Here is a 25,142-nt window from a genome sequence, read left to right on the forward strand (position 1 = left end):
TTCAGAAACTCAACTGTCTGTCATGTAAACCCGGAAATAAAAATAAAAAATCATGACGACGGGAACTGGCTACAGGACGACTCAATCCCCATGAATAGTTTTTAATTGCGATCAGACTATAACTACTCGAGAGTCTGGTCTTGAGACTTTGCTCTAATTTTTGGGACAATTAGGACAGGATTTGGGTTTCGGGACAACTGCTTGGATTTCGGGACGTCTGGTCACCCTAATCGGAGGTGGTTGTGCCAGACTCCCGCCTTTGGCTGACTCTATCTAATCTGTCAGAGGGAGAGCAGGAGTGCGGTTGTTTATTTAACGTTGGTAGTCCCCGGAGAAGAAGGATTGTTCCAATGCCGACAGAAATTCCAGCGGATTTCACTTATTTAAGCCGGTTATCCGTTGCCTTGGGCTTTCTTTGTGTTGGCATTTTAAACTCTGGTGTATTTCTGAGGACTATGGTTAACTGCTCCTCCGATCTCTGCAGGGTAAATCCAGACAGCTAGCTAGACTATCTGTCCAATCTGAGTTTTCTGTTGCACGACTAAAACAACTTTTGAATGTACACGTTCCACCAAAACAAGTTCCTTCCCGAGGCTATTTTGCAGAGGCGTCGTTGCTAAAGCGCCGCCCAAGAGGATTGTGATTGGTTTAAAGAAATGCCAATAAACCAGAGCACGTCTTTCTCCCATCCTGGAATGCTCTGTGGACTCGCCAGACCCTCCTCCGCAGCGCTGTGAAGGAAGGTCTGGCAATGCGAGACTACTTGTGGACTTTCTTAAAACTGTGGTTTAACGGTTTTATGGGAACTACATTTAAAGGCACCAGGGACCGGTATTACATTTAAAGAAACCAGTATTTTCTGTGGCCACCTCTCATTGGTTTACAGTAGCTGTATTACTGTAACATAAGCAATACTATGTTGTATGGGAATTAGAACTTACACAACTTCGAGTGTCACAAAAGGACTGCAATGATTTTGTATTTTTATTTTTATTGATGGTAAAATGCTCCAGTAAAAACACCACACAAACTGTACAACACATATTACTAAAACATGTCAGTGTGCCTAAAGATTCCTGCACATTCATCCTGCAGCTACAGCGTTTCAGACGTGCTGTGTGCACTGGTGACTGTTTGTTTTACTTCCTTTGTTCACTGCAAAATGATGTTGTGCTGCGTCCTTCCTGCTCTAAAAACAGACCGATGAAGTTGTTAATGCCGACTGGAGGGTGACACTGATACACATTGACAGGGCGACAGGGTAAAGCCAGTTTGTGTTTGGTGTGTGTGTGTGTGTGTGTGTGTGTGTGTGTGTGTGTGTGTGTGTGTGTGTGTGTGTGTGTGTGTGAGTGAGACTGTGTGAGGCCGTGTGAGATAATCTATAATTAAATTCCTGAGTTTAATGGGATTATGTTTGGGAGACAAGCAGCACAACGTCCTTGACATCCATCCCCCCGGTAAACCACGGCCGAGCGACACACACACACACACACACACACATGCATATAGAAACAGAGAAAGATGAAGAGGAGGTGAGAGGGAAGAGCAAAACCAGGTTGCGGGCAAAAAAAGAGGAAAAGAAGGACAGAAAAAAGAGCAATGAGGAGAGATCAAAGTGCGATGAAATGCTTTTGAAGTGAGTGAAAGGGAGAAGCTTTCCGGAAGGGAAAGGGTAATGGAGAAGTGCCTTGCATTGTAATTATCTCATATTCTGCTGCGTTACCATTGGAGGTCGACTGGCCTTTCGCTCAGCGAGTTCCCCTCCACCTACGGCACACCACGGACCAACCGGGACGGCCAAAACAAACACCTATTAAAGACGTAACGCAGAAAGTCTTTATCTTCATTATTTTGTTCCTGCCTTCCACATTTTTCCATTGATTACTTGTTGATTACCTGTTGATTACTCACGCATTGCCAGACCTATCTCCACAGCGTTGTGGAGTAAGGTCTAGCCACACCACAGATGCATTCTGGGATAGGAGTAAAAAAAAAAAAAAAACTCTGGGTTGCTTGCATTTCTTAAACCAATCACAATCGTCTTGGGGCGCCACTAAGCTCCGGACGCAGCGACGGTGGCTCTGCAAAATAGTCTCGGGAAGGAACTTGTTTTAGGTGGAACATTTGCACCCCCGCAAAAGAAAACACCACGTACAATACAGTAACATGAGGTATTTAAACTAGCTGGATACATGGTTATTTTCTCTTACTGGTATATCGCTGTGTGTCCCTTGTCAGGGTCATCCCTATGTTCCCCGGGTCCTATGTTCCCCGCTCAGGGAACATAGGACCCTTCTTTAGAAAAATGGTCCTATATTCCCCGTTTTTGCCAAAAAGGATCCTATGTTCCCCTGTAGCAATACATACCAGGGAGCATAGGACCCTTTTTCTGTAAAAGGGTCCTATGTTCCCTGAAAACTATCAATCTGGGTCTTAGGGTTAGGTTTGGGTTGCATAGGCCTACATAGGCCTATTTTTCATGGAATTTGGAAGTAATGGTGGAAAAAGTAACAGACCGGGGAACATAGGACTCAGGGAACATAGGATCCGGGGAACATAGACACGCTCCCACTTTGTCCACAGCAAACCCACCAATCGGTCCCAAAAAGTCCCAGTTCGAGGGTAAATGCAGCAAACATATTCTTTGTAAATCTTTACGATCATTCCCCGAAAAACCAAGCAGGCCTGCCCTGTTGCAATAGCAACCTTTTTTTTCAAAACTTGACATTTTGAGCGTGTAGCTTGCTAGCTCGACGTTTGTTGTTGTTGAAGGGAACAGAGTTTGAGAACGTTGGAAGGTGAGGGATGTCAACCAATTATCCTGGAAATGTACTTCCATTGATCCAGACTACTTGAACTCTCTGCCTATTGCTGCTCATGCTAAATACTTTTTTTAGTTTAGCTTCATCAATCACCTGAGAAACTGACTCAAGATCTTATATATTGACTTGTATTCCCTACAACATACCAGATGTTTTGTTTAGATGCTATCCAGACATACAATCTATCAAATGGATCAGTGGTAATAGAACTGATAAAGCACAGAAAGTCTGCCTTGCCAAAATGTAATGCTTGACTGTTTGTTTTTCCAAGGCTCAAGCAGAAGTTAAATCTTTAGGGACTCTCAAGTTTTAGTTTTTTTTTGTGACTTCTAAGGCCAACTTGAGTCAAAGTCTCGAGTCCACAGCTTCCGATCCAACGTCTTCTCTCTGGTAGATGGGGGGATCTTGGTGAATTCACAGCCAGATCCCCACTGTCATCTTCTATTATACAATGTCTGTTTGGTGAAGCAGAAGCGTCATTAATAATTTGGCTTCCATGAATCCATTCACAGGATTGTATGGCAGGCTCACATCATCCACGTGTTTAGCCTGAAATACAGCCATTAAATTAATCATATGAGGTAGCCTCAAAAGCATGATTTAATTGCATACATATCTATATATGGAAGTTCAAATCTCACATCTATCTATCTATCTATCTATCTATCTATCTATCTATCTATCTATCCATAGCATTGAATGCAGTTACCCTTACAGCAGAGATCTTCAACAGGGGGGTCCGGGACCCTTAGGGGGTCCTCAGAGTTACTGCAGGGGGGCCCCAAATTCATGTTTGTTTGTGTTTTTTCAAAAGTTAATATGTATGAAAATATATATAAAACATATTATATTATAATATTATAAAACATATTATTAGGAAAGATAAATCGGCCTATTTGTGATTTGTTTTTAAATGCAGGCTACACATTGATGACAGACTTACTGGCCTGTAGGTAAGATAGCCATCCACAGATACAGTTAAGCACAAGGATTCAATGTGCTACATATATGTTTAACATTAAAACATGATGTATTTATAAATATATATCAATAATCATTATTTTAATAGCTTAGTATTGTATGCACCAGAAAATAGGCCGCCCTACAGAGGCCCAGTTTAACATTAAACTCAATTTTATACACTATATGTAGTAAGAGTCCCTGATCCGTCTCTCTTTCAGCTAAGGGGCCCTTGGCCTACGTTCGCTGCAGTACAGTAAAACACCAACAGTCTGTAGTTCATCTCCCTCTGGTGGTCATTGGGAAACTAGATATCATTTTTAATTTACATTTAAATCTAACAGCATCACAAACTACACCTTTAAAATTACTGTGAAGTTGATTCAACACATTTCTCAAGCAATTTCAACAAAAACTACCCAATAAACTGGCAGATGTGTGTATGTGTACAAATACCTGCAACTGCATCTAATGTTATGTTCGTTTATTTGTTGTTTGTAATATTTCAAACATTTTCTTGTGCCTAATGAGCAGAAAGCAACATGCACACCACTTGCTTTGTCTCCTTTGAGGTGCACAGAATTAATTCCCCCGAAGATCAATTTCCAACAAAAAAATTGAATTCATGCACACACTCGTCACCTCTGCATTGGTTGATTTGGTGGTTTGATGTTTGTTTGTTTTTTCCTTTGAAAGCATTTTCTTGTAATTATCAAGCCACTAAACGGAAAAGTTGAAATTGTGAATCTGTGTCACAGGGTCACATTTATTAATTTTGTTCAAAAGTGAGAGGATTTGATAGCCTACTTTTCCTTAGAAATGATTACAAAAATGCATAATAAATAGTACATAGTCCTGTATAGATAAAAGCAAATAGTCTATAGTGAATATAATTGTAGATAAAAAGAAGAAAACAAACTGTGGGGGATTGTTGATATAGACCTATTAAAATAACTAAGTGTTACAGACAGACAGAGCTTTTTCAGAAGCCTTTTTTTTAAGTCAGAAGATTTAATAAGATACATGTAAAAAATTATAAATTTTACAACTTAAAATTGTTTGTCTTTAGATTTGAGAAAATTAAGGAAACCAGACATCACGTTACGGAAACAACAAATTAGGCTTCACATATAACATCCAGCGGAGCGGAACATACCCTGAACATACTCACATACCATCCAAGGGGTTAAGCTTTACTTCAGAACTCAAACCTCCTATGGTGCCATTTTGACGCTACAAAGAGATCACCTCCCGTTAGCATTTCACTGACTACCATACATTTTGGCGCCACTTTGACAGCAAATAACTTTACATCTTAAGTGTTTAAAGACTCTATTTGTCCATTGTTTATTTCTAAAGAAACACGACAATGTATAAAAGGCTCCATTACCTTGTACCTCACGTTATGGCTCCGTAGCAGACGTTTTTGTAAAAATAGGCTAACGATTGTCTCATAACCAAGTGACTGTTGTCGCACAGTAGATGAATTACCGTGTAGTACAGGAGAAGCTCGCAGGCAGTTTCGATTTACGTTAGCTGTTTAGGTGTAATTACTAATGTTAACTAGCATGTTAGTTAGCAATAATTACCCTGTGCTTATGTTATCTCCTTACATATACATATACTCTCCGTATCTGTATGATTGGGAATGATTGAGATTTCTCTTGGCACAGCTACCAGAAGACTTACAATTTTCAGACACGTTGCTCACGTCATATTTACGTTGTCTCTGTCAGTTGGAGGCTGCGCAGTAAAGCAAGAGATCACCGTAAAAGTGCTTCTAATAGCCTTCACTGGTCTCCGTCTATTGGTCAATATATATGTCAATGCATACCATAAGTCATATTTCCGTTTTCCGCACTGGAGGAAAGGGGAGTTTACGGGAAGCACCTGAACGTAACACAACATTACCAGCACTCCGGCGGCTGACAAGAGACAAGGTAGTATCTGTCACTGTCTTTAAATGTGATTTACTGACGACAAACACTGAAATATCAGCAGAGGAACAGCAATATACTTGAGACTGGCTCTTTTTATTGTGAAAGCTGTAACTGTTAGCCTGCTGACAGCTAACTCTGCTAACCGGCAGCTGTCAAAACAAACGATTTCCTTTAACGTTAAGCTAGCTAACTCTGCTAGCTTGTGTTTCAGTTAACCGTTAACGTGAAATCACTGCTGAAAAGTTACCGGTGTGTGTTTGTGTGTTAAGCCAGAGTGTCAACGAGTCAAAATACATGTAACCTTAGTCCCTGAAAAGTGTTGTCGTTATATTCATGTTAAACTCATTTGAAACATGCCTTTTTATTATGGGTGGGGGTCTTGGCGGATGTAAATGGCACGCAGCACGTTAGCCACCGACCCAACGTTAGTTTAGCGTTAGCTAACGTAGGCTAGCTTCGCAGGAGTCAACTTTTCAATGTTCAGTTGCTTGTAAATGCAGCGAACAAGTTAGCTAACATCGTCATGTCATAACTTTAACTCCGTGCAAACAAAGTGCTCGCCTGCAATAAAGGCGATAATTAGGTTTTTGTAAGTTCTTAACCACGGTTTTCTATGCGGAAGTGACTGAAAAGCAGTGAAATTAGATTGATGTCACATCATGTATGGCTCAAAAACTTTAATTTGAATACTTTTAAGCCGTCTGTGGTTGATTGATGGACGATACACACTACCGTGTGACGTCTTAGTTGTCAACAAGCAGCAATATTGAAGGAATGACCGCATTCATTTTGTTTTTTAGTTAAGGCAGTAGCTAACTACCTCAGACAATTGATAAATTCCAATTTTTTATCATTTATTTAATGCTTATTTTCATCATTATATATAAACTCAAAGGACCTGCCGTTTGCTTTCATTTCCCATTTTGAAGATTTACTTTGTGTTTTCATAATCAGTACTTTTGGCTGTAGGGCAGACATGTTGACATGTTGTAGTAGGAAAAGCAAAGGTGCATTCCAAACCATTAATGATGGCTGCATTCCACTTAAGAGAGGCCCTGGTATTGTGCATGCTGACTCACTGAAATAGCTTACTGGGACATTAAGGTTATCAATTTCAGCTGTGCTTTTCCTACTATGACAAGTCAAAATGTCTGCAGTGAAAAAGGTCCATTAGAGCTAAAGGGTAAGCTTTGCTTCAAAACTCAAAGCTCCTATGGCGCCATTTTGTTGCTACAAAGCGATCACCTCCCGTTATCATTCCATTGACTGCCATTCATTTTGACATCACTTTGACAGCGAATAACTTTACATCTGAAGCGTGTAAAGACTCTATTTGTCCATTGTTTATTTCTAAAGAAACACGACAATGTATAAAAGGCTCCATTACCTTGTACCTCACGTTATGGCTCCGTAGCAGACGTTTTTGTAAAAATAGGCTAACGATTGTGTCATAACCAAGCGACTTACTGTCGCATAGTAGAGGAATTACCGTATAGTACAGGAGAAGCTCACAGGCAGTTTCAACTTACGTTAGCTGTTTAGGTTTAATTACTAATGTTAACTAGCATGTTAGTGATCAGTAATTAGCCTGTGCCTGTGTTATCTCCTTACATATACCTACGCTTTCCGTCTCTGTAAGATTGGGAATGATTGAGATTTCTCTTGGCACAGCTACCAGAAGACTTACAACTTTCAGACACGTTGCTCACGTCACATCTACGTCGTCTCTCTCAGTTGGAGGCTGCTCAGTAACGCTCAGCGCTCACCGGAAAAGTGCTTCTAATATCCTTCACTGGTCTCCGTGCGGAGCAACGGGATCTGTTGGTCCAGTTTATATATTCTCTATGATTAGAGCGCAAGTTTGATCAACAGAAAATGAATCAGCAACTATTTTTGATATTTGCGTAATTGCTAACATTCTCAGGTTACAGGTTCTCAAACATATTAAATAGCAGGTTTTTCTCTCTCTAAACTAAATGTATTTGCTTATTCTATAGATAATCTTTCCCCGTGAGAGAAATGCCATTTGTCTGCAGCTCATTCTGTTAACATAAATCGGGAGAATATTGTACCGTGAACTTAAAATCGTGTATCGAATCGTTGAGTTGAGTGTATCGTTGCATCCCTACCGATCAATTCGTCAACTGGCCTAACCTTTTCAGCAGCAAGCCCTCCGGTAACTTCTGTTTTTAAAGAAGCAGCAACTTGATGCAGATTACAGCGTGTAGAAGAAGAAACAATAGTGCATTTAAAAGACTTGTTTGCCACTAATGGCTGCATTCTCCAGAAATGTCTGCATGTGTTTGTGAAATATCTCGGCGGAGGAGGCATGAATTCTGCAGACTTAACTGGTGTCACCGTCCCTGCAGATGACCAGTTAACTTGTCCCTGACTCATCAGAGTTCAGCTGAGTGCTGCCACTGCCAAAAGGCCCAAACAAAGAGCCAGTGATGAAGTGGCAGCCCCATACCCCTTTACCATTGTCCCCCTTAATGAAGCACCAGCCTGGGTATGGGAGCTGCCCAGCGTCTGAGTGGTCACAGGATCTCCAGCCAGTGTGTACTTAACACTGATTTATACTGACTACGCTTACGTGCATGTAATATTCAGTTTTTGGTCCTTATTCCAAAAAAAGACAGTATTCACACTAAGCTGTTTACACTTATATTCCCGTTTACATGCAGCCGTGCAAAATAGTTGTTGTTGTTTTTTTTCAAAGTTTTCCAGCGGTGGCGGACTATTTGGACCGTGCAAACACAGCGTCCCTCTTTCATTCCTTCAACCAGCTTCTTGAAAAGGTCGACGTTGCGATGTGTGCCTCATATCCAAAAACCTGTTGATATCCAAGTCTTTGATAATGTCTTTTGGCCATGCATCTCTCCACAGCCTTTCAAACTGTCGGCTGGTTGGTTGGTGTACAACAACCAGAGCAACGCACAAAGCTGACCGTAAGCCGCAAACCGGCAAGAGGCCGTAAACTGTCACAAACTGCGGTAGAAACCCCGACTGAGACGCAAATTCCGAGTGCGCTGTACACATGTCCAAAGAATGCCTCTAAAACCAGAATAATTCTGGCATATCACACATGTCTTAATTGGAAAATGCTATATTCGGAATAAAAGGCCTTATTCTGAATATCAAAACGGAACATGCTGTTGACATGACCCATTAAAAAAATTCAGATTGTTGTCCTATTCAGAATAATAGTGGAATATTATTGTGTGTGCACGTAAACCTACTCATTGTTTCTGTTTCACACTGCTTACGGATGCTTGGCATGGCATCCCGTTCAACCTGCCACCTGATAACAAACAGCCTGAAGGCTGCCGGTTGTTTACATGCAGCTGATGCATACGAGCCAGAAAATACTAAACATGCTCAACAAAGTTTCACCAGTTGACAAGTCTTGCCCGACCGAGAGTCCAAAACCCCAAAAGAAAACCTTATCTGTGATGAGTGTTGAATATTTTTGAATTTCAAGGTGTATGGAATATGTTCACAGTTATAAAAGGAAACCATGCATGCACCACTGGATACACTTTGTAAAAAATGTCAAAAGAACAAAGATTTTGATACATTTTTAGACCATTTGCTCCCTGGTTCCACGCACACATCCTGTCTACTGTACCTTGACTACTTCTTTATATTAATTACACTAGTTGACATGGCCGCTGCATGTTGCACTTTAAAAAAAAATTGCATATGGCCAGTAAAAATTTACTTCAGGCAAGTACAATTTTGCCCATTCGGACAAGTGAAAAAAAAATCGTAGCGCTGAACCCTGAATGTTTGAAATCTAAAAAGCAGCATGTTTCAGTCACTGTCTGGACGGGTTTTTCTCTTTTCGCACCGAATTAGAGGATTAGAAGTCGTTCCAGTGAATGCGGGCCAGGGTTAGTGACGTTCCAGCGTCAATGCGGGCCAGGGTTAGAAATGATAAGACTTTTCACCGGTCACTTATCTCTCCTTAATTCCCTGCCTTCCTTCTCCTCCTCCTCTTTAGATGCAGACTATAAAGTGTGTGGTGGTTGGTGATGGTGCTGTGGGAAAGACTTGCCTGCTCATCTCCTACACCACCAACAAGTTTCCCTCCGAATACGTCCCCACGGTGAGTAGCTTTTTTCAAAACCAGGGTTTCCACAGGCGTCTTAAAAAGTCTACAATTTCAAAATTCAAATTGTTTGTTAGTCTTAAATTCCACAGTGTTGTGTTCTAGGTCCTAAATAATTGTAAGCAGGTCTTAAATGTTCCTATGTCCATGTAACGCTGCCTCTAATGCTCACTGAAATGTTTTTTTTTTATTACTCTGTGGTAGTTCTAGCTCGCTCGTCCAAATATAATTTGCTATTTATGTACAGATCATTGTTATTCCGTGTCGCTTTTATTCCATTTTAATATTTTTTTAATTTGCAAGTGCTTGTGTGACTCTGCATTTCGTTGCACTTTAATGTTGTGATATAGGTCTTAAATTTCATTCATAAAGGTCTTAAAAAGGTCATACAAAGTCAAAAATGTGACTTCTTGAGACCTGCGGAAACCCTGAAAGCACAGAACAAATCAACTAATACTGAAAGTGACAGTCTGCAAACCAGCAGCAGCATCAAGGTTTTTCCACTCCCTGTTCTTCTTGTACAGTCGCTGCCGCTGTAGCTCTTTCCTGTCACACAGGAAGTGATACTTGTTTACAGTTTGTGTGAATTGAGCCGCCATTAAGAGGACGGTTGTTTACATGAGCAGTGATCTGTCCGTAAAAAGGCCTTCAAATCACAGTACATACACTGCTGTGTTTACAGGTGTCCTTTTTCAATAGGGGGATTCACACTTTTTGTTTACTTTGAAATACATTGTCTGGATAATCCGGTTAAACTGATCACTTTCTTACGTGTTTAACTGCCTGACTGCGTGCGTTCATTACAGCAACTCCGGCATCCAAAAACAATGAAAAAAAAAAAAAAGTGGATCGTACGTGCCGCAGTTTTTACCGGCTACACCTGCTGCACACACGGCGTAGGATTGTGTGAGTCACAGACGAGCCGGAGAACTTTTGCTCTGGGACTGTTGTTGGCGTTTCTTCAGTTTTTTTTGGAGCACAGCGCTGTGAAAACATCAATCTACTGTTGGCTGTTATCAGAGGACGCAGGTGAGGGAACCAAGAAATGAAAATGTTTTTCTTACCGCGGTTGAAAAGCAAGAAATTCCCGCGGTAGAGCGGTATACCGCAACCCCCTTTCGAGAGTAGCGTAGGTTAGAGTGAGAGTGGCACGGTGCCTTAATTGAGTGAGGTCAGTGCCCGTGTGGTCGCGCAAGGAGAGAATGCAGTAATGGAGAGTAGCGTATCTCCGTTGATCCATTCCACAGACAGTTCAGAAAGCTCGTTTGTCAAGTAAAAAAAAATATAATTAAAATAGTTTGCCGACAATGCCGAGTGCAGCCAGTCTAGCAGCTGAGCAGACAGAGAGCAGAGTCCGCTAACTTGTTGCTCTCTCTACCAATGTAAGCCGCTCTGTTTTAGGCTACGAAACGTGCATGCAGGCTGAAATTCAACCGTGCCGTTATAGAGGGATAAAGCTATAAGCAGAAGGAAACTCCGCTAGCTGCTAGGCTAATGTGCAATGGTAAACACTGCAGCTGTAACGTTAATGTGTCTGCCTCAGCTGAGAACGGAGAAATGTCCATTACACAGGTACTCTCGCGTATATAGGCCTAATAGTTAGGGCTGTCCTTGACTAAAGAAATTCTTAGTCGACTAACACTTATACGATTTTGTCGACTAACCGATTAGTTGATTTAATTGACAGAGCTGTGTGCTTTGAGAGGTGGTTAAGACTAGAAAAGCACAATATAAATGTAGTTAATTAACCATCTGTAAAACTGAGTTTCTCCACAATTAATCCTGCAAAAGCATCACTTTAAATCTTGTGTTTACCATAAATGTGCTCAGAACTTTCTTGGAAATGAGTAATTAAGCATGAATAAGCATTAAAAAATGACTAATCGACTAAAGAAATCTTAGTCGACAAACGACCGATTAGTCGACTAATCGACTAAGAGGTGGCAGCCCTAGGCAGTCAACACGAATGGAATGTTATTATATGTCACGGAACATTCCGCTCCCCAACTCACGAAAGGTCGGATTTGCTAAATTTTGTTTAGAAAACCTTGAATCCATGTTAGGCACAATGTCATCGGACACAATCCATGTCATTAGAATCAACGACTCCACGTCAATAGACACAACATGCACACCAGTGCAGGCCAATGTTTTTTGGCGGTGATGGCGGTGACGAGCTCAGACCCGCGGTAGGCGTCTCGTGACCACGGTAACCATCCCAGCCCTACTCTCAAAACAAAACTGCCAGTATGCTCGTTGACAGTCATTAAGTGGTTTCCTGTATATCTGTAGTTTTTATATAAACTCTCGATCTATTTCTGTGTAAAAGGGCCACGCGCACCTCGCGAAAAAATATAAATAGAAGAATGTCCTATTTTTACGCTTGTAGAGCAGATCTCGGCAGAGCACACGCACCACTAACACGCTGTTCTCGTGCCCGGTGACGCCAGTCTCATTGATTATAGTGGGAGCGCAGTGTTGGAACGTCCGCTACGCGTGCAATGTAGCCAGCCCGATGGGATTGCAATCCTCAGAGTGTGTGTGTGTGTGTGTGTGTGTGTGTGTGTGTGTGTGTGTGTGTGTGTGTGTGTGTGTGTGTGTGTGTGTGTGTGTGTGTGTGTGTGTGTGTGTGTGTGTGTGTGTGTGTGTGTGTGTGTGTGTGTGTGTGTGTGTGTGTGTGTGTGTTCGCTTATTTTCATGTAGCTGCAAGTTGACCTATTTGAGATTCTCTGGGGTCCGTCTCCCTACACTTCCTGTTTAGGTTTTTTTGACTTTTAACTGTCCTGTTGAAGCATCGCGACGAGGAAGCGTCCTCTCAGGCTCTGCACACACAAAAATGTGGTCGCCTCAGCTCGACTGATCCTGCAAACTCTTGACTTTTCGGTTTAGAAAACCGCTGAGTGACTGTTGACAGGCAGGTCTGTCCTGCTGGAAATATCTTAAACATCCCTAGTTGATGGGCAGCTCCGCTGACTGCAATTTGTTGAGTAATTCTCTCCTGTTTTCTATCGGTACCCCATCCCACCGTCTGTCTCTCTCTCTCCCTCTGTCTGTCTGTCTGTCTCTGTCTGTCTGTCGGTCTCTCTCTCTGTCTGTCAGTAGTCAGCACAGTTAGATCAGAGGATTGCAGAACCAACAGTGCTGACTCAGCTATATCTTCCTCTTCCTGTCCTCTGTGTTTCTCGCACCTCCCCCCCCCACCCACCATCGTTTTTAACCATTAGGTTTGAATATGTCAGTACCGTTTTTTTTTTTTTAAACCACACTTTGTGATTTTATCATAATATATCGTTATATAGTAAGTCTAGTATAGTAAGTAGTACCGGACAAATCAAAGTGCTTAATCACAGTTGTACAAAAATCTAAATCCAACCAGAGATATTAAAGAGGGATACAACTTATAAATAGTATAGTACTATCTCTTACGTTTCGATCATCTGTGTTTATCATTTTGTCATAATGACAAATAAAGTTGTAGTTTTTTTTTTTTTTTTTTTTTTTTTTTTTTTTTTATGAAGTCGTAGTGTTTTGAGTCTTTTTGAGAAGAAAGTCGCCTTTTTTTTAGAATAAAGTTGTAATATTTGTTTAATAATTATTATATTATATAATAATATAATATTATATATTATATTATTATAAGAGTTGAAATAGAAATTAAAGGTGCTCTAAGTGATATCACATGTTTTTTAGGCTAATTTTTTTGTCACATACAGCAAATATCTCCTCACTATCCGCGAGCTGCCTGTCCCCTGAACACACAAACACAACAAATTGGTGGTCACTGGCCAACCTGCACCAACAAACGTAACAAATAGTGTTCAGGGTTCCAGCCAATAACAGGCAAGAAGGATTTTGGGGGTGGAGGTTGGGGGGGCGTTAGTGCACAGAAGGGAGGGAGAGGGGACGGGATGAGGAGGAGGGAGAGGCGAGCTAGCCTCGTTTTGTTTGAAAATACTTTGAACGTCAAGAAGTGACGTCACCCAACATCGCTTAGAGCACCTTCAATAGTTATACCATTAAACTTATGTTATCTTGATTTCTAGCCCAGTTCAATCATAGTGTTACACATTAAATATAAAACCCTTTTCCTCTTAAAACTTTTCCTCTTGTAATATTAAAACTTTTCTCTCGTAATACCGACTATATTCTCATAATATTACAACTTATTTTTTGACTTTAATTTTTTTGTGATTGTTGCGGGCAAAAATCCTTGATTATGCGGCACGTTTTCTTAAAAAATGCGATGGAATATGATGATATTTATGCAAGTTTATGCAATGAAATTGCGGGAACTCGCAAAAACTGCGGTTTGATGAAAAAGAGAAAAAAAAGTGATCCCCCACATCCTGCTTTTCGATTATGTTCGCGTCGCGTAATTACGTCCATTCATAACGTTCCCATGGCAACAGAGGAAAATGACTGCTCTTGTGTGAAGTAAACGCAACATTTTTCAACTTTCTACTAAGATATATGTGACTTTTTTGCAACGAAAATGCGGGGATTATGAAATAATATTGCGCGGAAATCGGCAATTTGTGCGGCATATTTGAAAAAATGTGGCCCCCACTTAAATATGCGGACTTTGGCTGATTACGCATTGAATTATGCAATCGCATAATTGCGTTTTTCTGGAGGGACTGTAATACTCTATTGTGGTAAGAAACAAATGGGAAATTCATCCATATTATTATTATTATTATTATTATTATTATTATAATAATAATAATAATAATAATAATAATATAAATCAAGATGGGGCCTGGATGAGTGGGAGGTATGTAATCATTCATAACTATATTATGAATGATTACATACCTCCCACTCATCCAGGCTGCTAAACAGTTTGGTCAGTCAGAAACAATGATGGCATTTTGCATTGCTTGTTGTCCTATTGTTTTCTCACCCTTATCGTTTTTTTTTATTGCATGTGTGACATTCTGACATTACTGACATTCCTGCCAGTATATCCTGTTGTTAGCAGCAGCACTATCACTCTATGCTGAACACTAGTTTGATCCTAAACTTTTGAAACTAATAATCACATTTAATGACTTGATTCATTATCGTGCAGCCGTCATCTGTCAAGTTAGACATGAAATGAAACCCTTTTAAATGATAAAACTGGCATTTACGTAAAATGCACCGTAGGTGCACGTATTTGGCGGGGGTTTTAAGGCCCTGACACACCAACCCCGACGGCTGACTGTCGGCAGAAAAGGCAGTCGGACCGATCAGTCGGCTCCCCAAGGTCCAAAAAGTGCCTAGGAACACACTGAAGCGACGCCGACTTGAGCGTAATACAAAACATAAACTGCACGGAACGCACCCAACAGACTCGAGTCACCGACCTCGCCAGACTGACGGATGGCCCATTATCGGGTTGGTGTGTCAGGGCCTTTAGGTGTCCTTCCTGAAGGAAGTAATGCTAATGTTTTTGCAACTGCTACAGTTTGTTCTTCCCTTCACCTTCAGTAGGAGATCCATCACAGCAAACATGCACAGGCTTTCTGTTTCGTCTTCACTTTCGTTGTGTTTGTGTTGAGCATTTTCACATCAGCGCCTCGTCTGGTTGAGCGGCTTCCTGTCAGTCAGCTGACTAACCACCACAATAAGAGAAATCAGGAGGGAGGAAGTCTCCTCCAGGAAACAATTCCTCAGAAACATGTCTCCTTATCAGACTTTAATGTCACGTACGTGACAATTACTGTAATCTGGAGTGCATTTGTCAGGCAGTTCACTTCAGAGCCGCATCGATCGATTAGTTGTCAACGATTAAATTAATCACCAACTACTTTGATAGCTGATTAATCTGTTTTGAGTCATTTGTTATGAAAAAGACTAAAACATCTCCATTTAAGATTCCAGCTTCTTAAATGTGAATATTTTCTAGTTTCTTCACTCCTCTGTGACAGTAAACTGAATATATCTTTGAGTTGTGGACATCTTTCACCATTTTCTGACATTTTAAAGCCCAAACGACTATTCGAGTAGTGGAGAAAATAATCTGCCTGATTAATCGACAATGAAAATAATCGATTAATAATATATATTGTGTGTGTGTGTGTGTGTGTGTGTGTGTGTGTGTGTGTGTGTGTGTGTGTGTGTGTGTGTGTGTGTGTGTGTGTGTGTGTGTGTGTGTGTGTGTGTGTGTGTGTGTGTGTGTGTGTGTGTGTGTGTGTGTGTGTGTCACCCTGAACTGTCTTGTCAATCTGTATGAGGTTGCCTCTCACTTCTGGAAAAACAAAACAAGTAACATCTGATTGTTACTGAGCAACCAGAACAAAACAACAACAATTGTGTGTCAGCAGCCTCTCCCCTGTAGTTGGGCTGGCCTGGGCTCAACTACAACGGTAAAACCAACATACCCAGTCCAACGCAAACTAATGACAAGGCAAATTATCACTATTCAAAAAAATAATAACTTCAACAAAACTGCTTTGTCATTTGGTTTATTTAGACTTTAGTAATGTGTTGTGATTCCGGCTACTTTTTGTTCCTTTTGAGTTTTTGTTCTAAAACAGGAAATAGGCCAGAAAGAGTCAAAGCCAAATATCTCACTGCCTTTCTTTGTCAGGACAGCTTAAGATGCATATTACACACAATACTGTACATTATGGTCTGATCAAAATACACAGGATGTTATCGTTTGAAAATTAGTTTAAAAGAGAGCTAGGGGAAAACATGAATATAATGTCTGAACAGATGAAGTGAAAGGAAATGGCATGTTATTCAAGAAGCAGACTTTCTTTTCCAACCGTTATCTCCGATTTTTGCTCATTTAATCACAAATATTATAAAGTTGTATTTAAGATTTAAAACTATGTTTTCAAGAGCTTTAGAGTCAAGCTCATATCTGTACAAAAGAGATGGTGTTCCAGTACCAATACCAAACATTAGTGTGTTACTTTGAGAGATGTATAAAAAAACATATTTTCTTTTCACACATGCTGCTGCACACAAACTTTGCAGTAATACACTTGTCTAAAACAGTTTCAATTATGTTTTAAATCTGTCCGAGCAGACATTTGTTGTGGTCGTTTCATGAAAATGTAGTTTCATTTTAGTCAACAAAGATAAATGGCTCTATTTTAACGATCTAAGTGCACGCCATGAAGCGCCTGGCGCAGGTGCGTTTAGGGCGTGTACGATTCCACTTTTGCTAGTTTGATGGCGGAAAAAGGGTCCATGCGCCAGGCAATAAACCAATCAGTGTCCTCTCCCATTCCCTTTAAAAGCCAGGCGCGTTGCTTTTATGATGGCGGATTTGCACCGTAATATATATATTTTTTTTGTGTGTGTGCTGCTGCTCGTCCTTGTGTGTGTAACAAGCATAGTGTGCACGAGCCTAGGCACATTTCACTAATTAATTAGTTAATAACAATGAAAGGCTGCGTTATTGACTTTAGACCAGGTTTTTGTTGGTCAATGGCACGATCAGTTTCCGCTGCCTCAAGATAGCAATACGCCAAGAATGCACCTGAACACACCTCCCTGTAAGAGCAGCACGCCCATGGGCGCAGGTGCATTTGCTGTATAAACAACATGGGACGCTGGACGGGAAATTGACAACTGCGTCGGTCTTAAACTAGCAAAGACACTTGCGTCAGGCTTTGCGCTGTGCCGTGTGCAAGATAGGGCCTAAAGCCTTTTTAATTTTTTTTGTGTGTGAAATTTGAATAATTTAATAATAGTATATGCACTATTTGTATGCACTAAATACAGCTATTTAAAACTGTCTTGCATTTTTGCCTTAGTTTTTGTTTAACTTTTTATTCAGTTTTCTCTTGTTTTTGTTGTGAAAAAGTTGTCTATTAATATTGTTTTGCTATTGTTTTTATCAACAAAATGAACGCAGATTTGAAGGTTTGATACACAGCCACATCTCAGGCAGCACTGATAAAGTATTGAGGTTCCAATGCAGCCCTAGACGTAGGAGACATCGTGCAAAAGCCGTCCCAGTCACCTGCTGTGAGCCTGCCTGTTTAAATAAAGACCAAACAGATGCAGGAGTAAAGCTAGCTGGAATCCCTGTTTGTAATACTTGGTGCAGCTTCCTCTGCTACAGGCTACATCCTCCAGTTTATCTGGAGCCTGTCTGTGCATACGGAGCGACATTAAAAAAACAAACCGTGCCTGCAGGCTACAGCGGATTGACGTGTGGAAACCGTGCCGTGAATTCAAACAGGCGCATAGCGGCTATAAAACACTCCCTGCTTCAGCTGACTTCCGATCTCACACCGAGCTGGGAGGTTTGAGGCACGTTGACACGTTGGCAGCCTAAAGCTACGAGAGTGATGCCACGGGAGGCCTGTTCACCTGAACAGCTGCAAAACAAGACTCCCTTTGCTGAGAGCGTTCCGCTTGTTTCCATCAGTTTGACATGTTTAAAGTAACACTGTTTCTCTAAGCATTGAGTCATAGGCATGGTAAGGACGTACATGTACACACAATGTTTGAAATCCAATTTTAAGCAAGATAATGAATCATTTTATTGACTTTGATTTGTTCAAGGCCCAGTAAACCTACCATACAGTACGTGATATATGATCTCTGGTTTGATGAAGACGCAGCCTTGTTGTCAAAAGGTTATGTCGCCTACTTCCACCGGCAAATGAGAACACAGAGTTCTCCCATCACAAGGCTAAAGCGTGATTTATGGTCGTGCAGAGGGTGCGTGTACTCTACAGTCATAGTGAGAGAAACAAACGGCGCTTACCCACTGCCGGTACCAGCTCGACCCGACTGGGCCACGGCTCCCCGTCCTCCTTTTTCCATTAGCAGATTTACTACTGCCTCATGCGTGAGGCGAGCGGGCTGGTCGTCACAGCGACGCAGCAGGAAACTGCCGCGTCACACACACAGAACGTCAAAGCTGTGTTGTTTTTGTTTCTCGGCACAAATTTTGTTTCAAAAGAAGCTGGAGGCGGCAAAAAAATAACGCCGCTGGCTAAACTATTTAAAAATGGCGGGTTTGTTCAGGACATGTATTTTGAGGGGGTTTTTTGACGCCTTTTTTTTTTTTCAGTTTATTTTTGCTTTTTACAACATTTTGAATTGTTAAATTTTTCTTCTACACATTTTCAGCGCTTATTTCTACGTCCCATATTTTCTGATATAAAACAAAAATTGAAAACGGGTCAATGTGACCCGAAGTCAACACAAGGGTTACATTTTTGGAGAGGTGCACGTCAGGCTACGGCGTGGGGTCCGGCGTAGGTTTGTGTCTCCACGTACCTACTTATGTAGCCACAGCGTAGATTTTACGCAGAAGTATACAGTAAATCAAGCTTTAGGCGCACCACTAAAGCCGTTTTGGGCAGCACCTAAGCCGAATGAATATGAAATCTTTGCGAGCATCAAAACATGATCAAAGGACCCTGATCTAATGATTGTAGTCGGTCCCAGTGGATTTCTTTAGCAAGTTTTTGTCTGCTGCCTTTCCAAATGTTTAGACAAAGATATAGTTATGAAGATGGATCCTGTTCCAGACCTCTTACTTGCCACCCGTGCAGCTCATTTGTTCAGTACAATAGGTCTGACGTCTAATAACTGTTGTTTCCCACCGTCGGTGAATTAACTGACCCTTTAATCAGAGCTTTGTTTGTGGGATTAAGACAATGCGTCCTGTTCCTGTGTCAGAGCCAGAAACCCAGCTGTATAAGTCGTTCCAAGTCAACTTACAGGAACAACGTCTGACTAAGGTCGGTGACCACAACGTGGTAGTTCCAATGAACTCAGTACAGTATTTACTGACAGTCTGCAGGGATTTATTTCCGATTTCCAGCATTTGTGTCGACTTGAAATCCGCCAACTTGAAGAAAAATGTCTGACTGATTGAATGCAGTAAACTGAAAAGGCAACTCATTCAGATTATCAGGCTACTGAAGATGCAGATTTTATCAACTTTTGATTCGCATGGAATTTAGATCACAGGCGACCTCTGTAATTATTACAAATGAGTAGAGGTCCCCAGGTAATACTACAGTAGTCCTGTGCAAATAGGGCTTAATTGTCTCAAGATAATCAACAATAAAAACAAGTCATTGTTTCGAGATTGTTATTTTAATTACATTATTTTAAGATACAAAGGTCTACAGGATCCTTCTTTTTTTTTTTCCATCACAAGGCAAATATTTTACTGGTGGAAATGGGCGTCCATACCTTTTACGTGTGCAGGCTGGTGAAAAAAAACATTTAATAGTTCTAATTATGTACTATAGAATACCCACTTTGTTGCTTTCCCAGCAACATTTTCTGCCCTTTTTACTACATTGTGTGTGTGTGTGTGTGTGTGTGTGTGTGTGTGTGTGTGTGTGTGTGTGTGTGTGTGTGTGTGTGTGTGTGTGTGTGTGTGTGTGTGTGTGTGTGTGTGTGTGTTGCGGGACCTTGGGATGAAATCTTATCAAATTTGGGGGGGTCTATGGTGGTGATTTGTGTCAGTTTAGAGGACCTTGACGTGAAAACGTTTGGGACCCACTAGTATAGAGCATGTGTCTGTCTCTTTTGTTTGACACTCACTTGCCTTGTTAAAGATGAGACGTATACTTCCTGTTTTGTTTTAAAGAATGTCTGAGATCATATGTCTTTTTTTCACATGTTTACTTCCTTCCTCTGTGCTCCCTCCCTGTCTTTCTCCCATTATTCCTCTTTCTCTCTCTCACCCTCCCTTTTAGGTTTTTGATAATTATGCAGTGACGGTGATGATTGGCGGCGAGCCATACACTCTAGGACTGTTTGACACTGCAGGTAAACAATAAAATACCTTTTATGACAAGGTGCGGCAACGGGAACAGTTGCAGTAACAATAACATGCGTAGTATTTGTAGAAAGTCTCCTGAAATGGGAGAAGAACGTTTTCATCTCCTTCACTGACGACCGTCATGATGCCCTTGTTGCCATGGCAGGCGGCTGTGCTTTAGCTTTACCTGCTACATGTTGTCCATCGTGCTTGTTGTTGTTTGCTGTTGAGCCGAGTGTTTGTGCGTCTCCCCCCCCCCTGCAGGTCAGGAGGACTACGACAGGCTGCGACCCCTCAGCTACCCTCAGACCGACGTCTTCCTCGTCTGTTTCTCTGTCGTATCGCCTTCCTCTTTTGAAAATGTCAGAGAGAAGGTGAGTTTGTGTGGTTGAGTTGTTTAGTCAGTGTCCGTTTTGGCTTTGGGTTTGAAACATAACCGACTAAACAAAAGGTTGTATTTATTTTTTAACACCAAAGGGCCCTATCTTGCACAGCACGTGCACACTATGCTTGTTACACACACAAACAGCAGCACACAAACATGCAAAAGATTACAAATAAAAACATTACGGTGCAAATCCGCCATCATATAAGCAATGCTCCAAGGTCCAAACGCGCCTGGCTTTTAAAGGAAATGGGAGATGACATTCTGATTGGTTTATTACATGTTACGCCCAAAACACACCTATGATTAATAAAGACACTAAGAACAACCCTTGTGAACAATGCGCCTGGTGCACGGACCCTTTTTTCCGCTGTTAAACTAGCAAAAGTGGATATGGACACGACCTAAACACACCTGCGCCAGGCGCTCGTTAAAATAGTGTTTTTCAGAAGAAAGTTGCAGACTTCGTATGCAAAGGAGTTTAGATGTAATATAAAATGTCTTCTCTCATTTGTGTTTTTTTCCAAACTTAAAATGACTATAACTTTCCAATAAAGGTATCCAATATTGTTGACTGGGGATGGGGATTTAGTTAGTGAGTATTTTTGACCTTTAAACAATAGTCAAAGGAAAAGTGAAAACATGCATAGAACACAAAACTGTATATCGTAGAGACCTATGTACTAATCGTTTTTATTCAACAAAGACGGAACTTTACTGTGACTTTGTTCCTGACTGGTGTTAATCCAGACTCTGGCCTCCCAGATGAAATGCCTCATCCTTCTTTGTCCGTGCGTCTCTCTCTTCACAGTGGGTGCCGGAGATTTCCCACCACTGCCCTCGGACGCCCTTCCTGCTGGTCGGGACTCAGGTGGATCTGAGAGACGACAGCAACACTCTGGAGAAACTGGCCAAGAACAAACAGCGAGCTCTGACCTGTGAGAGCGGAGAGAAACTGGCCCGTGAGCTGAAGGCCGTCAAATACGTGGAGTGTTCAGCTCTCACACAGGTACGCAGAGAGGCAGTGTTGTAGTCAAGACCACCTAAACCGAGACCAAGTCATTACCCAGGACCAGAGTGTATCGAGACCGAGACTTTGAGGGGTTGAGACCGAGACCAGACCAAACCACTGAATCTAGATCCCTGAAACATACAGTATACACACAACTAGCTAATATTCGCTAAATCCCTTTTTGGGTTACGGGTGAAGAGATTTCTGAAGAGTTTTGGTACAGAGGCAGATTGGTAACGTTAGGGCAAAGCACTGCTACTTCTACTACCGTATTTTCCGGTCTACAAGTCGCACTTTTTTTCCTACTTTGGCTGGTCCTGCGACTTATATTCAGGTGCGACTTATATATCAAAATATATATAATTTAAAAAAAATTTAAACGTTAATTCATACTGAAAACATTACCGTCTACAGCCGCGAGAGGGCGCTCTAGGCTTGTGACATCTATATGCTGCTCCTAAAGACAACTGAGAAAGAAAAGAGATCACAAACTGCAGGTAGTAAAATATGCAGCCGAAAACGGTAATCGAGCAGCAGAAAGAGAGTTTGAGGCACTGGCGAAAAGGCTAATCGCGGGCTGAAAGCAAGATGGCCAGAGCTGGAGGAACGAGTCGGCTGTTTTTGGTCTTGGATTTTGTGAAATAAATTTCTTAATAAATGCGACTTATAGTCCGGTGAGACTTATATATGTTTTTTTCCTCTTCATGATGCATTTTTTGACTGATGCGACTTATACTACGGAAAATACGGTACTTGGGCGGAGTGATTTGCTCGCAGCACACGAGAAGCCCCGTGGCGAGGAGCAGAGAGTAACAACGGTGCTTTTCAGGTGTTGCGCTAATCACTGCGCCCAAGTAGCAGTGCGTCGCCTTCTGAGAATATAGTTCCCAGTATGTATACGGTTAGAAGATGGCTGTCTCTCATGTGACCTTGTTATTTGTACATGCTGTGACTATACAAATCACAACATGTAAATAGGAACATTTTTATTTTGTCACTTATTGGGAGTAGTAGGCTAGTTGGAGCCGGTTACCTCCAGGATCTGTGCTAAGCTAGGCTAGCAGTGGGCGCGTCAGACCGAGTTAGGACACGCACGGAGATGAGATCGGTATGTATGGACTTATCTAACTCTGGGGGATACGGTGAATAAGCTGAAGTCCCAATAAGTCAGCGTGTTACTTTTTAAAGCGATCAAAGCACACACAAACGCACAAGTATGAACTTCAGGCCACTTACGTAGGCTACGGCGAAAGCTCTGCGTGGAGCGTGGAACTTAACAGTGTTTCTCTCTTTTCTGTCTCTTTGTCAGAGAGGACTGAAGAACGTGTTTGACGAGGCCATCCTGGCAGCTCTGGAGCCTCCAGACAACAAACCCAAGAAGCGCTGTGTCCTGCTATAGATGCCACCGGATGGAGGAGGAGGAGAAGGTGGTGGAGGAGGAGGACGGAGGGGAAGAGATGAACAGAGGGAGGAGGGAGGAGGGAGGGTGTGGAGGTGGACGAGGTAGAGACACATGTTTAAACAGTGCCTTCAGCCGTAGTGGCTTAATGTGGGTGTGGTGTTGCAAGAGACGGGCTCTCGACAGGCTTTGTTTTCATCCTAGATGCGTGTCGATTATAACATGACTAACACACGTGAACAACACTCCTCACTAACCAGGAAACGGGGTTTTAATTAATTATAGGAGGATGCAGGTTGAGCAATAGAGAGGGTTGCACCTCAGACGCCTTAAAGATACAAAACGGTGGGTGGAGTCACGGTTACAGCTCAAACTGCCAACCGCCTTCTCAAAATGATGACATTTCTCAAAAGAGTTCTGCTTTAGTCAAACGTTCAAGAATTGTATAAAATTTCTGAAAAAGATCACGCTGCCGTCTTTCATTTATTGGAATTTCTGGTGAGGCTGAACTGCTGTAGATGTGCTTCCTGCAGCGGTTTGGAAAGTCTGGACATTGAAATTTAACTGACGGTTACAATGAGTACATGCACACTCATACTCCACTGTTTTTACAAATATGACAATATTCTGAATTTTATTTTATAGGTCATGTCAAAAGCATATTCTGTTTGGACATTCCAAATAAGGCCTTTTTCCGAATTCAGCATTTTCCGATTAAGACAGGTGATATGCCGGTATTATTCGGGTTTTAGGAGCATTTGGAATATGCGTCTCTATCAGGGTTTTTTACTGCAGTTTGCACCATTTTACAGCTTCCGTCAGCTCTGTGCGTTGCTATGGTTGTTGTAAACAACCAGCCAACAGTTTGCGGTAGAGATGCATGCCCAAAAGAAAAGCCCACATCTCTGGTTGGAAGGAGAAACACAGATCATTTTAAACATTACGACAGACTTGGATATCAACAGGTTTATGGACAAAGATCACAACGCCGACCTTTTCAAGAACGTAAATGAAGGAATGAAATAGGGAGGCTGTGTTCGCACGGTCCAACAAGTCCGCCAACTTTGACAAGAAATCCTATTTTGCACATCTGCATGTAAACCCAAATAATAGTGCAATATTCACTTCCATTAGCTTAGTCGGAATTTTGTCTTTGTTTTTTGTTTTGTTTTTCGGAATAAGGGCCAAAACTGGAATATTATGTGCATGTAAACGTAGTCTGTGTCACACTTGCAACTGATAGAAATGTGTCTGAACTCACAGTATACTAAGGTTAGAAAAACATTCTTTAAAATGGAAAATATAAAAAAATAAAACAATCCGGGTCCAGAATCACTGTTTTATTTTAATCCAAAGCAGGTTAGTTTGAATGCATTAAAGGTGCAGTAGGTAAGACTTCTAAACTAACTAACTTTCTGTCATATTTGCTGAAACTGGCCCTATGTTCCAGTACAACTAAATGAAGCAGGTCATTTAAAAAAAATCCACAGCTAAAACGTGATCCGGTTGGTGAGCAACATTCCCTGCAGCTCAGTGGACCATCAGGGGCTCAGCGCTCACGTTTCCCGGGGGAATCTGAGAGTGTTGTTGTTAAGACAACCACATAAGTGGTGACTGTAACCTGACTTCATCCATATCAGTGGAAAGCGATTCAGATTGCTTATAGCAGGGTTGGTTGATTAGGGTTTCAGTCTTCAGTAGAGCTTCACTGGCTTCTGCTTGGCAGTCTAACAGAGATATATACACACACATGCATAGGGTTGGGTACCGAAACC

The 25,142-nt window shown here is 41.5% G+C and overlaps 2 protein-coding genes across 2 annotated transcripts in view; one reads left to right on the forward strand and one right to left on the reverse strand.

Moving 5' to 3' along the window:
- The window catches only part of LOC114567734 (gamma-enolase), a 30,527-nt gene extending 23,379 nt beyond the window's left edge, over positions 1 to 7,148 (reverse strand). Inside the window, exon 1 of the mRNA XM_028596833.1 lies at positions 7,110 to 7,148. The gene's annotated coding sequence lies outside the window, so the exon portion shown is untranslated. The remainder of the gene's footprint in view (positions 1 to 7,109) is intronic.
- LOC114567735 (cell division control protein 42 homolog) lies at positions 5,545 to 24,686 on the forward strand. Its single transcript, XM_028596837.1, has 6 exons — positions 5,545 to 5,722; positions 9,726 to 9,830; positions 20,507 to 20,579; positions 20,836 to 20,945; positions 21,768 to 21,965; positions 23,278 to 24,686. The coding sequence occupies exons 1-6, from the start codon at positions 5,603 to 5,605 to the stop codon at positions 23,365 to 23,367; spliced, it is 696 nt and encodes a 231-aa protein (XP_028452638.1). The 5' UTR covers positions 5,545 to 5,602; the 3' UTR covers positions 23,368 to 24,686.
- Positions 24,687 to 25,142: the final 456 nt, after the last annotated feature.

The sequence above is a fragment of the Perca flavescens genome, chromosome 14 (genome assembly GCF_004354835.1).
Source record: "Perca flavescens isolate YP-PL-M2 chromosome 14, PFLA_1.0, whole genome shotgun sequence".
NCBI lineage: Eukaryota > Metazoa > Chordata > Actinopteri > Perciformes > Percidae > Perca > Perca flavescens.